Source organism: Ursus americanus, chromosome 17 (assembly GCF_024610735.1).
Source record: "Ursus americanus isolate L20-20 chromosome 17, mUrsAme1.1.p, whole genome shotgun sequence".
Classification (NCBI taxonomy): domain Eukaryota; kingdom Metazoa; phylum Chordata; class Mammalia; order Carnivora; family Ursidae; genus Ursus; species Ursus americanus.
This window is the reverse complement of record NC_142143.1, coordinates 2,951,706-2,966,676: the sequence shown is the minus strand read 5'-3', so window position 1 is coordinate 2,966,676 and position 14,971 is coordinate 2,951,706. Positions and strand designations below refer to the sequence as shown.

Here is a 14,971-nt window from a genome sequence, read left to right as displayed (position 1 = left end):
CCCCCCCCCCCGCCGGAGCCGCTCACTGGCAGGTGCTGGGTCTCACCGTGCCTCGAGCTTGGTGATCCCGTGTCATAGGCTTCGTTTAAGTTTGAGCTATTTCTCGCTTTCTGATTCCAAGGCGCCCCATTTGGTTTGCCGTGAGGGAGAGCCTGGCCACTTTGCTTTCTAGCACACCCCGGTCCTTACGAGATCCCAGCCTGTGCTACCGTGGCCGTTCCCGGGGTCCACGCCGTTGTCTCGCGGAAGCGGGCAGGTGTCATCCTGGAGGGGAGCCTCCGAGGAGTGAGTCCCCAGAGACCCAGAGCTTGAGTGAGCTTGTGGCGGTGACAGGCTCTCTTGCCCACGCATGTTTATGACCGGAGGGAGTGGTGTTTTACCTGTGAGGTGGTGCTTTTCTAGAGTTGTAGCGCCTCGCCCGTCCTCTCCCTGTGAAGTCAGAGGTGTCCGTGCTGCCGTGGCTCGGCAAGACCGAGAGGCCAGCCGTTGTCAGCTGGACTCGCTTCACAGCCAGGCGCGACGCTTCCTGGCGTCAGCTGGGCGCGCACCGCCGTGGGCTGTGTCGGCTGCAGGGGGCCCTGGCGCCGAGGACGCGCTCTGTCCATCGTGGCGGCGGGTGCCCTTGCCGTCTGGTGAGCAGCGCACTTGCTTTGAGCCCATCGACCTGCCTCTTCCTTCCCCAGCATGGGCCCTGCTGGTTTCCCAGATGTGGAAGCGTGGAGAAGACGTCTCTGCTCTTCAGTTACCTGAGACGGCTTTCCAGATAGTGCAGAGTAGCAGTTGTACCCCTGTGTGGTTTTTTCTTACCAGGCTGAGTGTCCTCCCTTCTTTCGTTAGTTCCTTGTATCTACCTCTCCTCCCACCGATCCACCCATCCGTCCACCCGCCCGGGCTGCTGCACGGGTCACGGCTCGGTCTGGACGTGCTAATTGTGCAGTGCTGTTCGTACTTGTAGGATGGGGAGTGCTGACCCCACCACCGAATGCCAGAGGGTCCCTACCCTAATTGTCCTGACCCCCAAATGCCCCACGAGCTTCCCAGAGTGCTTAGAAGGGCACCACCACCCTTGGGAAGTTTTTCCAGGGCTATCCATGGAAAGATAGACCTTAGTGAAACTACCTTAGTGGCTTAAACCGTATTTTTTTCCCTATTGCAAAAGTCCTAAGTGTTAATTCTGAAAATTTGCATTCTCTTTTGACTCTCTACCTTTCTGCAAAAACTGAAGGGTTGTAGTTAGCACCACCCCTGATGTTCTTTCCCGGGGGCCCACGGTCCTGTTCCTGGCATTTTTCTGAGCAATGTTCTCTGCTTGCTTCTGCATACAGACAGGTCAGGGTTGGAGTTCTTGATGCAAATGGTGTTGTTGATAAAGATGGGATTATTTTACAAATTGCTTTTTCAACAATAATACGGCAGGGTAGCATTTCAAAGAATTTATTTAAATCATCCCCTAAAGCCATCTCATGATTTGAGAAGGCAAGTGCGATACTTTATAAATTAAATGACCGTTTTTACATCTCGTGCCCGAGTATGCACTTGCGGCCTGCTTGAGATGGCGGATTATCTGTCCCGGGCTGGGCAGTGTCTTCTCTGCCTCCCCAGGTGCACTCGGCTTAGCCTGTGCGCGTGTTGGTCTCCCCGTCACCCTGAGCTCTGGGGGTCAGAGCTCCCAGCTTTCTCAGCTCAGCATCCCCGGGGTACAGGGCTCGGTCCTGACGGGTGGCGCTGTGGACAGTGTGGGGAGCAGGCCGGGTGCAGCTCTCCGACGGCAGTACGTGTGCAGTGCGTGTGTTCGTGCTGATGGGATGAGTGGGACATGGAATCCGGTCCAATTTCAGATGCAGCAGGTCCGCTTAAACTCCATTGTCGGTAGTCCTGTGTGTGGTGTCAGTGCTGCCTGCGGGAGTCTGTAGCACCTTCCTTGTGCTGGCTCGGGGGCCCGTCAGTCCTGCCTGGCTGGGAGAAGCCACGTAGGGGCGTTCGGGGCCACGGTCCGGGGTGCCCTGTGCCGCACTGCCGTTCTATGGCCGGCGGCCTCGAGCAGCTTGTGGAGTAGCTTGTGGGGCGTCTGCGTGGCGTGGGTCAGGATTAGTTAAGCCCACATCCCCGTGGCCCAGAGGGCTGGGCGCCCAGAGCCCCTGCTCCGGCCCCGGCGCCTGCGGCATTGGTCCTGAGGCCCCGCCTCCGTTGTTGACAGGCTTGTCCCATTCCTGTGAATTTACCCTTTCCCCCTTTGAATTGTGTTTCTTCTTCTGAACCCCAGGATTGCCTGGAATCCCTCCACGTCCGTGGCTTCCTGTCATTTGTGATCTCAGGGGAGCAGTGTTCCTGGTCTCTCCCCGTCACCTGGGGCAGCACATGTTTGGGGGGCAAAGCGCTACGTAGCACGGGCTCTGTGGCTGCCCACGGGAAGGCTTCTCGTCCCAAGGCTTCCCTGGTGGCTCCCCGTTCGGGGTGCCGCCCCGCCTGGTCCCCCTCCTTGCTCTGGGGACGTGGAGGCAGCATGCCCTGCTGGGAGGCATGCATTACCTTTGGAGTCGGTGGGGCTTGAGTTGTAACCTCTCACGACTGTTGGCCATTTTGGGGTCTGCCTCTGAGGACCCTCCCCGCCCCCCACCCCACGGCATCGAGTCTCCCGGGCCTCGTGGCAGATGGTGCAGTGAGTTAGCGCCTGACCGACAGCACCTGTGCTGAACGTGCTGCGTTCGCTCTTGGTTTGGTCTGGGCTGTGCCCCCAGGAACCGCTAGAGCCCCATCTTCTGTGGGGACCCCCAGGAGGACCCCATAGCAGCTGCGCCAGCCTTGGGGAGTTCTGTTCTCGGCTCTGACCCTGTGCTTGTGACGCAGGCCTTCTGGGGTGTTCTGTGCTGCCCTCTGCACCTTTTTGCATGTTGGCAGATGTTTTCTCTGGGAGGACGGATGTTTATCTCATTCTGACAATAAGGGTCATTCCGATTCTCTCTGCTTTTTTGAAGACAGATTGGCATAGGGGTTCTCTGAGTTAGATGCCATTACTTGATCACATTGAAGAGTGATAAATAGACCATTGTAAGAGGTGACGCCTGAAAGAGGCTGCCCAGCCGACCTTTTCTGGCATAAGGCAGTAAGTCAGCTAAACAGACCGAGAAACATCTCCGAGGCCTGTGTCCCGTGCTCCTGCACTGGGGGGCCCGTTGCCCCTGCAAGCTGGGGAAGAGCTGGAAGCCTGGGGAGGCTCTGTTGTAACGGCGGAGGAAACATCTCGGTGCTTTGAAGGCCCTGGAAAGAGAGAATGCATCGATGGAAAACTTCTCAAGAAGAGTCCTCTGATGATTGTTGGGAGCCTGTTCCCTGAGATGGAGGGTGAAATCAGACCTGCTCGACGGTGACGGGATGTGGGGCTGAGTCCGCCGAAGCCAGGGGAGGCCGCTTATGCTTGTGCCAGCCACATTGCTCTTCCAGCAGGAAGGCGTCGTGACGGCGGCCCTCGTGTGCTTGGTAACGGGCCCGGGGAGACCTCGTTTCCTGCTCTGTAGACAGAGGTTGTGCGGGGTTGGTGCCTCTCATCTGGGCCGCCTCGAGACTTCAGAGCCAGCCTTTTGTGGCAGAGCCACGGTGGGACCTCATTGGAGGTCTCCCAGGACAGCTGAGTTCCGAGGCCAGGCACCTTGCTGGGCCGTGGCCAGGGGGCAGCGTGGTGCCCGGCTGTGGGAGGGAGAGCCTGCAGCCCACAGGGCAGCCGGGACAGGGCACAGGTCCCCGGCAGGCTCAGACAGAGAGGAGGGAGCTCAGAGCCAGTCAGGCCAGCCTGGGGACATCTTCATCACAGTCCTGATCAGAGGGGAGGGGCTCTGAGTGATGCAAGAGAGGGCATCGCCTCTTACTTGTCTCTGTGCCCAAGGCCCTGGAGTGTAGGGACGGAGCCACCACGGGGAGCACCTGCTGTGTGTTGTCGCATAGCCCCAGTGAGGGGACAGCTGTGTCGCACGAGGGACAAGTTATAGGCAGTGTGGCCCATCCATACCTTGAAATGTTCTACTACGGAAAGGACTGAAGTGCTGGCACAGGCTGTGGCCTGAATGATGCCGGGAGCATGGCGCTGAGTGAAGGGAGCCAGACAGGGGAGGCTCCATACCGCACAGCCCCATTACCTGGACTCCAGAATGGGCAGATCCATGGAGGCAGAGCACAGAGGAGTGGTTGCCAGGGGCTGGGGGAACAGGGAGTGCCTGCTGATGGGCTGGCTTGAGATGGTGAGAACATTCTGGAATTCCATGGTGGTGATGGTTATCCAACTCTGTGAGACACTAAACCCCACTGAATTGTGTGCTTTGAAAAGGCGAATTTTATGGTATGTGAACTACATCGATAAAATAACCCCCTGAATGAAACCAAAACACAGAAGTGCTTGTTGAATGAGCGGGGGAGTGAAGGACTGAGTGGGGATGGAGTGAGTTTCCCAGGCGCAGCCCCTGCAGACGTGCTCCCGGGCGCACCAGGGACGTGCGGTGACAAGGGACTGAGAGCAGAGTGGCTGGGACATGTCCTCACGGCTGTACACGGCTGGGCTGGATGCACGTCCAGGGCTGGGTCTGCCTGTGTAGACCTGTGTGGCCCATACGCAGGGCCTGGCCGGGCTTGGGTCTGGACTTGACTGGCCTTTTACCATTGTGGTTTCTGTCGTGAACAGAGAGCAGAGTGGAAGGGGGTTCCCTGCGGCTCTTGCAGCCACGCGCTGTGACGTGAGGCGAGGCTGTGTTGGGCTGCCTCTGAGGAGGGCCAGCGTCCTGACCACGCTGCCACGGGCTGCCCCAGGGGCCATGTGTGCCGTTTCTTTGCACCGTTTCCAAGGGGCACAGTGGTGATGATAACAGACGTGCGAGGGGATCATGAGCGAGGACACTGGAACCGTGGGGAGGAGCGCCTGGCACCTCATAGCTACTCAACAGGTGTTAGTAGTTAGTGTTCTTAGAATCATTGTCATCTCTACCTACTTAAACCTTCCGAATGTGTTTTTGGCAGAAATGTTTCTTTTCTTCAGGAACGTTTTTTTTGCAAAGATGCCTTGCATGTTTGCAAAATAAAACAAAAGTAAATAAAATGAAAAATTAGAATACACAATTTTTAAAACATTTATGAGTGTTGTGCTGGATGATAGCAGCTTTTGTAAGGATCTAAAATTAGTTCATTCAGATGTCCGATAAGCCGTTTCAATTAAGTGTCTGTTTTACATTTTAAAACTTCTAAGTTATGTTCTCTCATTGGGGTTTTTATATTTGAAGAAAGAGGCTGTTGGGAGCACTACTGCGTTCTTACTCTTCAGGCTCTTGCTTTCCTGGGTGTTTGCCTGGAGCCGAGGGGTCTTTACCCAGCATGGTTTTGGAAACTCTCACCTTGGGAACCAGTTTTTAGAGAAATTATTGTCTAATGAGTATGTGATCATATTAGAGGCAGAATTTTAAAAATCTTATGAAAAAACTTTCAGATCTGTGTTAAGAATAAGTCATGTCTTTTAGGCCTTCTCTTTTTAGGAGATGAAATGCTTGAGAAGCAATAATTTATAATATATTAATTATGTTAATTAATTGGCAAAGACTCAGAATATTAATTATCTGCAACTAATTAGGTATTAAAATGGAGAGCCATTAAGTGATGAGGTGGAAGCCTATGAGCCATCTAGTTCAAGCAAGAAAAACGGGCCCTGTAGTGACCTTGCCGGCCACGTGCAGGTCTCTGCCACCCCACCCCACCCCTGCCCCGTGGTGTGTCCTGTGGGTTAACCACTTGCTGTCTTTTCCATGCTCCGTGGCACACAGATGAGGAGGATGTGGACACTGCCGACGTCTCCCGCGTGCCCGCAGACGTGCTGCGTAACGTCGAGGCCGACACGTACTGGTGCATGAGCAAGCTGCTGGACGGTATTCAGGTGAGCCCCTGCCGGCCTGGACTCCGGGCGGATGCCCCTCCACTTCTGAAACCAGTGTCACGGGGGACGGGGAGGCGGGGGCGCCGGGCCTGACGCGTAGGCCTGCCTCCGTGCTCAGCTGGGCCACATGCTGCCTTCTGAAGCTGCCCTTTCTACGCCTGGACTGTGCGGCCTCCGCAGGGTGGACGGTGCGAGAAAGACCGTGTGCGTGTGCGAATGCGCGCACACCCCTGCGTCTGCAGACAGCCGCGGTGTCCTGAGGGTTCCAGCAGTGCGTGGCTCCTAGGGCGTGGGCTCTCCCCTCCCCTGCAGAGTCTGATCCCCACACATTCCGAGCCCCCAGCTCTGCTGCCGGTGACGGCAGGTGGTCCTAGCACTGGATGTCGGTTGTTGCTGATAAGTCATCTCATGTCCATGCCCGGTGAGCTGTACTCAGGGCAACCCGCCCCTTATAGGGCATCTGAATTAGGGCCTCCGCTCCTCACCTGTCACCCTGGGCCTACGAGCAGCTGGCCTCACAGTGTCTGCTGGCCCCAGGCTGGGGCTCTGCTTGTGGGGGACCGCAGCCGTGCCCGGTCCCCGAGGGCAGCAAGGCTGCTGGAAGCCCTGCTCCCTGTGGTTGGGCTCTGCTGAACTTGGTGTCAGTCGGGACGGATGGCAGAGATTTTCGCAGAAAGGCCGCAGGTCTCCCAGGGCCAGGGGTGATTTTCTGGAAGTGGTTTGGGGGAAGGACCCTACACAGAGTAGGAAGGCGGACTGGAGCCTCTTGATGTGGCATCTGTGGCCAAGGTAGATGGAGGCCCTCCGGTGGGGTGTGGACCATCTTAGGCTCACTCTTTCCTACATGCACGCTCTGTGCTAGGGGCTGCGTGCTGTCCTGGGGAGGGAGAAGCCGTCAGGCAGAGGTCTCCCAGGAGCTCAGCGTGGGGCACAGGGTAGACCCGGAGAGGGCATAAGACACGTGCTCCTGGGGACCCGATTTGGGAATGCAGTGAGACTTGGAGGAGGGGTGACGGGGGTGGGGGTTGGGGTGTAGGGCCCAGAGCAGGGGTTGGTTGATGGAGGTTTTCATGGGCTGGGTTCATTACAAAGATGGCTGCCCTGGAGACAGAGGCTGTGTGGGCATCTGTGCGCTGTGCCGGGACCCCTTTTGTCGCAGGTGAGTAGGGGTGCTTCCATCTGAAGAGAGAGAAGTTGATGGGGTGCACCTGTCACCTGCGTTTCCCGCCAGGCTGGGCCTTCCTGAGCCATTGTCGTGGTGCTGTTCCCGACGCCGCTGCCCATGGAGGCCTCGGCTCAGCTGCTGGGTTAGAAGGGGCCCGAGGAAGGCTTTTGCATGATGTAGTCTCTGGATTTGGGTCCTGAGGTTTAATTGGAATAAATTAGCCAGAATGACCGTGTGGGAGAGAACAGTGTGGGCTCACCGTACTTTTGATAACTGAGGAGCGACAAAGAGCAAGTAGAAGCCTTCCTGTAATAACGAATAGGAACCTTGTTTTCATCTTACAGAGAAAAACACGCCTGCTCGATTTTGGCCCAAGCCTCAATTTATCATTCCCTTCCATTGTTAATGTTTTCATATGTGTTAGTCTTTCTCCCCAAAACGTAAGACTTGTTTTTCCCCTTTAGAAGAGGGATTGAATCATAATGTGAGACTTTATAAATTTCAAATGTCACTTCTTTGATCATGAGTGATGGAATTCCTGCCATTTAAATACAAGATTATCCTGCTTCTATTTGTGAATAAAATCAGCTCTGCACTGGAAGTGACACAGACTTTTCATTTGTCACCTGAGGTTTGCTGTCTGTGGGATGGCTTTGGGACTAGGGTGGGGTGTGTGTGTGTGTGTGTGGGGCGGGGCACAGCGCTCTCCTGGTTCTTGCGTTCACCTTGCTCCGCGGGCCGCTGGGAGCCACAGTGCCCCGACGTGAGCAGTGCTGAGAGGTGCCATTTACCAGCACCGGGGGGTTCGGGGGGATCTTTCTTTCCCTGAGATGAGGCAAGCTCCTCTGGGGGGCTGTTGGGTGTATGTGGGTGCCCCTGCTGCCTGTGTGGACAGGTGTGAGGGTCTGAAGGGATGGAGAAGCAGGAGGAAAGATGGACCAGGTGGCGGTACCCTGAGGAGCTGGAAGCTTCTGTTGCCATGCTCGCTCTCCTACTCCTCGGCTTGCCTGTCCTCTCTGCTCTCCTGACGACACAAGAGCTATCTTCCCGGGGCACCTTCTCATCACGTCACTGCCCTGGTTGAAAGCTGTTGAGAACTCCTGTTTGGCCTTGTTAAGTGTAGCCCTGTCAGTCCGGCCTTTGCTGGTGCCTGGCATTTTAGGAAGTTCAGGGTTGTCTGTCGAGTTACGCTCAATCCACGTGCCAGAGAGACTGCACGACCGTGCAGCGGCTCTCCTCGGCAGCCGGCATGGGGCTTCCCATGATCAGCTGGCAGTCACAGTGGGACCGCGGTGCGGCGGTGGTGGCTAGCGTGTCCTGAATGGCTCTTCGCTTCACAGCAGAGCAGATGTCACAATCTGCACACACAGATCGCTTGCCTGGGGTCAAAGAGTGTGTGTTGGAACCCCCATGTGAGCCCTGAAGCCTGTGGTTTTCTACTCTGCTTTGTAATCGTGTCCGGCTGAAATCAGCAGAAATGACTTCCATTTTGCTGGGTACATTCTAGAGGGCAAACACCACATCTGCTCGGTTTTCTGGAGATGTAACTGTGTGTTGGGCTCACCTGGGGCCTCAGTCTGGGACTCTGTTCTGCATTGGGTCGCAGGGTGGTGAGCACCTGCCGTGTACGGGTGCTGCATATAGTCACCCACCTGCCGTCCCTGCGGGATGTGCATCCTGGTGGCCGGGGGTGCGGGGAGAGGACTGCCGATGGAGGGCAGCGTTCTGCGGGCTCTGGAGGAGGGGGACCAGAGTTCTGGGGGTTGGGAGGCTCTGGTCCCAGGAGGATGACAGACTAGGTCTGAGAAGAAGCCACTCCTTCCCAGCATATGCTTGGAGGCGTTGGGTGACGTTGAGCAAGAATTGTCTAGAATGAAAAGCTGGACTCCTTACCAAGGGGAGGGGAGTCCTCCAGACACGAGGGGGGATGACCCCGCTAGTGGATGCTAGTAAGTTTGAAGGGAATGATCTGACACAGTCAGTAATGCATAACAGTTAAGGTTTTATTGTCCTGGCCAGGGGTAGAAATGAGATGAGGCCGAGCCTGGGTAGGGAGTGGCATTGAAGTCCACCGGCCTGTCTTGCACTTTGAGCCGGTGTTTTATCCACGAATGGTCCTGTAATGTCGGACGCTGGCCATTTGGGGAATATTGGGTGACAGAGGTGCGCAGATCTTCTAGAAGTGTTACCCCCATCTGGTAGCGTTACCCCCGTCTTGTCAGAAGAAGCAGGTAAGCCCAGAGTGGCAGATATAAGTTCTTCAAAATTCAGAGTTTGGCTTAAACGCTCTATATTATTACTGGCAGCACCTCCTGTCGATTGTTTTCCTTGAAATGACAGTCTTTGTTCATTTTTGAGAAAATGTCTGCCAAATACCTAAGTTTGAATAACCAGTTTGACTGTTAGTCATTTCTTCTAGTGAAAATGATGTTTCTTGAAAAATGTTACCTAGTTCGGCTCACAGCACCAACAATTGACCAGGGGCATTTTTAGAAGAAATCATGTTCTTTGGTACCTATCTCAAGTGCTTTCTGTGTTCTTCCCACTTTGCCACACAGAATATTGAAAAGATGTTTATTTGAGGGTTGAGGTCTGATGCAATATTAATAATAAAATTAGGAACTTCATCAAGGACATCCTTAAGCGAAATTGCCTTTTATTCGTCTTTTTCACCATGAGTGCGTGGGGCTAAGAATGCAGTTTGGGGGCACTGCCTCGACTCACGCCAGTCTGTCTGCACTTGACCCACCTTTCGTGGCAGCTGTGCTGGCGGCAGCACGGTGACGAGGTAAATAATGTTGCTATTATTAGGAACGTGGTTTTGCTCTCAGAGACCGCTGGAAAGGGTCTCCTGGACGGCATCAGTGGGCTGACCGCCCCAAAGAACTGCTGCCCTGGGGCTGCTCTCCCAGCACAGGCCTGTGGTTCTGCCACAGAAAAGACCCCCGAAGATGAGCTCATGACGGGAAAAGTACGAGACAGAGAAAGTGTGCTCGGGAGTGAATCAGCTGGCACTGTGATTAGCAGGGATCGAGGGATTGAGTCCCAGGGACTCGACATCCTACAGCAGCGACATGAACAGAACCAAAACAGTTAATTAACATGAAGAACAAGACTCTGAAAGAAGAGCTCGTGGATTTTCGAAAAGAGCCCAACAGAACTTCTAGCAACCAAACTTAGGGTTGTTGAAATTTACCATTCATTAAACACAGCAGAAGAGAGGATTAAAGTAGAAGGAGAAAGTTACTGGGAGGCAGCAGCGAGGGAGGGCACAGATTTGGAAGAGAGGTTAGGGCAGGACAGCATGAACAACGGGCCTGGGATGGGAAGACATGCTGCGCGAGCCCCCACGCACGCAGGTGGTGGCCGGGAACTTTCCAGCACCCGTGAGAGACATGGGCTCTTATGGTCACTAAACAAACAAGTCTCAAAAGAGGCATTAAAATATCACACCTGGAGAAACCAGAGGGAAGCTGCTACGTATGGGAGGTCAGAGAAAATGTCGCAGGGACGGCCAGCGACAGATGGATGAGTCGTTGGGGCCGACAGTTCGATGGGAAACAGGCTGCAGCAGGAACAGCAGAGGCCAGAATGAGATGGGATGTGTTTGGTGTTCTGGAGAAGGATAACTGTCAGCCAGATGGGATTTACAAACAGGATCGAGCTGTACGCTACTTATAAGACCCTCGCCTAAAACATAAGATTACAAAACGGCACGAAGGAAGGGGTTGAGAGGAACACAACAGGTGAACACTAACTGAAATAATAGCTAGGCAGCAGTGTGGCTTTTATGCGTTATTAGAGGAAACAGATTTTAAGGCGGAAAGCATTATTTGGGGTAAAGAGCATCACTGCCGAGGGACAAGTAGATAGATTTACCAGGGAAGACACGATCCTCAGCGTTTGCTATGACAACATTGTGTGTGCATGGACAGAAGTGTATCTTGTGAGCGTGTGTGTTAGGAGGCAGGTGGGGAAGAAGAGAGGCAAAAATTTGGCGGAAGTTCCCCAAGACACTGTCAATGCCAGATGCTGTTCTAAGTTCTTTGCATTTTTTTTTAAGATTTTATTTATTATTTATTTGACAGAGAGAGACAGCCAGTGAGAGAGGGAACACAAGCAGGGGGAGTGGGAGAGGAAAAAGCAGGCTCCCAGCGGAGGAGCCTGATGCGGGGCTCGATCCCAGAACGCCACCGGGATCACAGCCTGAGCCGAAGGCAGACGCTTAACAACTGCGCCACCCAGGTGCCCCAAGTTCTTTGCATTTGTTAACTGTTGGCGTTACCTCGGTTTCCCTCCAGCATGACTGTCAGGTGTTTCCCGCTGTGGGACTAGTAAGTTGCAGAGTTGGGATTCAGACCTGCACAGTCAGCCCCAGCTTTCGTGCTTCTCAGTAATTAGCAGGTCAAGCAGACAAGAATTTGCAGGATCGTGACAGGTTTGTGCTGCAGACCTCATAAGGTTGAGCTACTGGCTATATCTGGAACCCCACGCCCAGCACACACAGCGTGTTCCCTTTCTTCCAGCGTGCATGGGACATTCTAGAAACGGCTGAGCCGGCGGTTCCCACGGAGCTGTGCAGACCAGGGTCGGGGATTGGCATCCTGCTGGCCTGTGGACTCACCCAGATTCCCTGGGGAAGGGGAGAGTGGGCCGAAGTCTAAGGCCGGGCAGCTGGGTCAGCTTTGGCAGCTCTGAGAAAGGCCCATAATTTGGCCCTCCCCAGGTTTCGGGCCTGCTCACTCGTTTCTGATGGATGGTGTTCTTGCGCTCAGTGTTTGTTTAGGGGATGTTCTTTTTATGGAGGGACCGTGGTCCTGGGAGAAAAGGAGAAGCAGCTGCATTTGCAGGTGAACTAGTCTTGTGGGAGAGGCTCGGTTCACAGTGTGGTGCCGGAGCTATTGCTGGCTCTCTGAGCAGTGAAGGGAGGCCCTCTGCAGGGCCCTCAGTGGCGGCGTGTGGGGCTAGGGAGGGCCTTCCGCGGCCTAAGCTAGGTGGTGGTGGGTTGGGCGGAGAGAGCGCGCCGGGCTGACTGTGATGCCTCATCCACTGTGGTGCTGTTGTGAGTACCCATGGTGGGGTGGGCGCAGTGGGGGTTCCTGCTGCCTCCGTAGGGTGGCTGGGGAGGGTCTGGGGGTGGCAGCTAGATCAGGGTGCTAATCCTTTATTTTGTAGTGGAGTGGGCCGCGCAGATCTGCCCGGCGGGCCGCGCACTGGGAGGTTCTCACAGTGTGGGGGTGGCCCAGGCTGGCTGGGCACAGACGGGGGGGTGGTCGGGGACGAGAGGAGGGGGGGCCCTCAGTGTGGAAGCCATGGCTGTCTGCTTCCGTGCTGTGTTTTCTAGGCTGCACTGTCCTCCGTGCTGGGGTGGGGTCCCCCTCAACCAGCTTTGATTGCGAACGCCTTTGAAAGTGCAGGTGTTCCCTTTCATTTCCCTCCTCGTGTTTCTCTTCCTTCCCAGCCGGGCTCCCTGCCCGCTTCCCGCGTTTGCCCTTCGCGTGCCTTGTTCTCTGGGTGCGTCGGGGGTCCGGCCAGAGATGGAAGTTTACACATAATGTGGTGGGCTGTTACTTCTTACAGGGGCTCCTTGGAGGGTGTTTCTAGTGCCATTTGGGATTCGGGGCCAGCTGTGGGGAGGCATTGGGGTGTGGAGCCCCTCTGGAGCCCCTCTGTGCGGGGACTGGCTGCCATCGGGATGTGGTGCTGGCGCCCGCGGGGCAGGTTCCAGACGCAGCTCTCTGCGGGGGGTGGCCTTCACAGGCTCTTGGGGGGGTTCTTCTTGGGCTTTCCCCGTCTCTGCACAGCACTAGCAGCCCCAGCGCCAGGGCTGTCTGCAAGCTCGTACTTGTTGAATTACGGCTTCCCCGTTTGCCTCCCCTGCAGTCATTCTATTACTCTTGGATTCATTACTTAACAGGACAGCCTCTTCGAGGAGAAAAGGGCCGTTGCCTTTTATAATTAGTCTTTTACATTTCCTTTCCTTGGGGAAGCATTACTCAGTTCTGAGAACTGGTCGGTGGCCTGGGTGTGATGGGGGTGTTGGGGAAAGGGATTGTGTTATCCTGGAACTTGTCAGAGAGAAGGCTGGAAATATGGTGGTGTGGCGACTCACTTAGAGGATGTCTGGGCCACTGCCAGCCCCGTCCCTGGGGGTTGCAGGGCCTGCTGTCCCTCAGATGTCAGCTGTTGAAGATAAGGCCAGTGAGGAGAGAAGGGACAGACGTATCACGGGAACCAGAGCGGGTGCGGGGAGCCTTGGAGAGCTTTATGCTCTAAGAAGGAGAGGGGCCCACAGCATGCTTGGAAGGTGGCCCAGGATCCTTAGAAATGAGCTTAGACAGCCAGAGCCTGGGGCAGCCAGAGGCCTAGGGGTGTTGTTCTTTCCCAGCTAAACTCAGTGGAAACAGAAGAAGCGAGGGGCCGGTCTGTTGCTTGGAAAGGTGGCTTAGAGGAAGCTTGCTCACTTGGTCCCGATTTGGCTGTCTTCACCTGGAAGGAACTGCAGAGCTGTCATGGGGAGGGATGGAAAGCTGGGCCTTGTGCCCAGCCCCGTGGATGGAAGAATGAAGAAGGAGGCACCTAGTCCATGCAGATGTGTTCCTGTGTCAAACACGAGATGAATCATGCTCTGTGTGTGGAAGAATCTTTAGAGATGGGATTTTAGAGCCCTCGTCGATAAAATTGAGAATTCTTGGCATTGTTTTAGGAAGGTTTATGAAACAGATAAGAGTGTGTTGGTTACTGGGCTGCAGCAGAAGATTCATTAAGAATGAGTCATTGAGCAGCAAACACTTTAAAAATGAAAATTAAAAAAAATTCAATTCACAATAGCATTGAAAAATGTAAAATCCATGTCATTGCCTGAATGAATAGTTCATTCCTTTTAATTACCAAGTAGTATTTCACGGTATGAATATATCATAGCTTGTTTGTCCGTCCATCTTTTGGTGGAAGCCAAGGCTGTTTCTGGCCTGTGGTTGCTATGAGTAAACTTTTTGTGGACAGTCACGTGCATGTCTTCTTGTCGACATAGCCTTCATTTCTCTCTCTCGGCGCCAGGTGTAGCCTTGCAGGGTCGTGCTGTGGGAGTGTGTTTCGTTTCTGTGAAAAGCAGCCCAGCATTTCCCCTAAATGGGCTGTGCTGTTTAACACACCAGCAGCAGTATGCACGAGATGGGGCTGCACCAGCACTGCCCTTCACGGACTCCTCTGTCTCGCCGGCCGGCAGTCTTCTGTTAGGAGGTGTGTGTGTCGGTGTAGAGGGTGGGGGCCGTGGGAGAGTGTTTGCCCCAAGTTTGCAGTGTGTCACTGCATTGTCAGAAGACAGTGTCTTCTCATGAGTGGACAATTTTAATTTTTATGAAATCTAATTGATCTCAAGAAGTCTAACTAAAAATTTAAAATCTAATTTAAGTAAAAACCCTTCACCTACCCCTAGCATGCCAGGGAATTCCCCTTTGTTTTCCTTCCAGAAGCTTTATAATTTTTGTTTTGATTTTTAACTTGACTTAATTTTTCTGTGGTGTGAGGAAGGCAGAGTGGTTCGTTTTTAAAATACAGGTTTCCTAGTTAACATAGCTAGTAGCATCATTTGTTGAAAACAGCCCCCCCCCGTAGATTGCTTTGGTCCCTTTTCTGAAAAGCAAATGATTATATAAATGTGTGTCTATTTCTGTACATCTGTTCTGTTCCATTGATCTATTAATGCATCTTTATGCCAGTACATACTGTCTTAATTATTGTAGCTTTTCTTAGAGTCCGGTGGAGAGAGTCCTCCAACTTTGTTCTTTTTAAAATAAATTGTCACGAGTATTTTTGGTTCTTTATATTTTTATATAAAGTTTATCATTTTAGCAATTTGCTTTCAGAAAAGCCTTAGAAAAAGTAATAGGAGCTGGGGT

The 14,971-nt window shown here is 54.0% G+C and overlaps 1 protein-coding gene across 2 annotated transcripts in view; it reads left to right on the top strand.

The window, feature by feature from the left end:
* TBC1D22A (TBC1 domain family member 22A) overlaps positions 1-14,971 on the top strand; it is a 316,479-nt gene that overhangs the window by 165,529 nt on the left and 135,979 nt on the right. For both annotated transcript variants that reach the window (XM_045779679.2, XM_045779681.2), the window contains exon 9: positions 5,796-5,905. In XM_045779679.2, the coding sequence (XP_045635635.1) occupies positions 5,796-5,905 (110 nt within the window). The remainder of the gene's footprint in view (positions 1-5,795; positions 5,906-14,971) is intronic.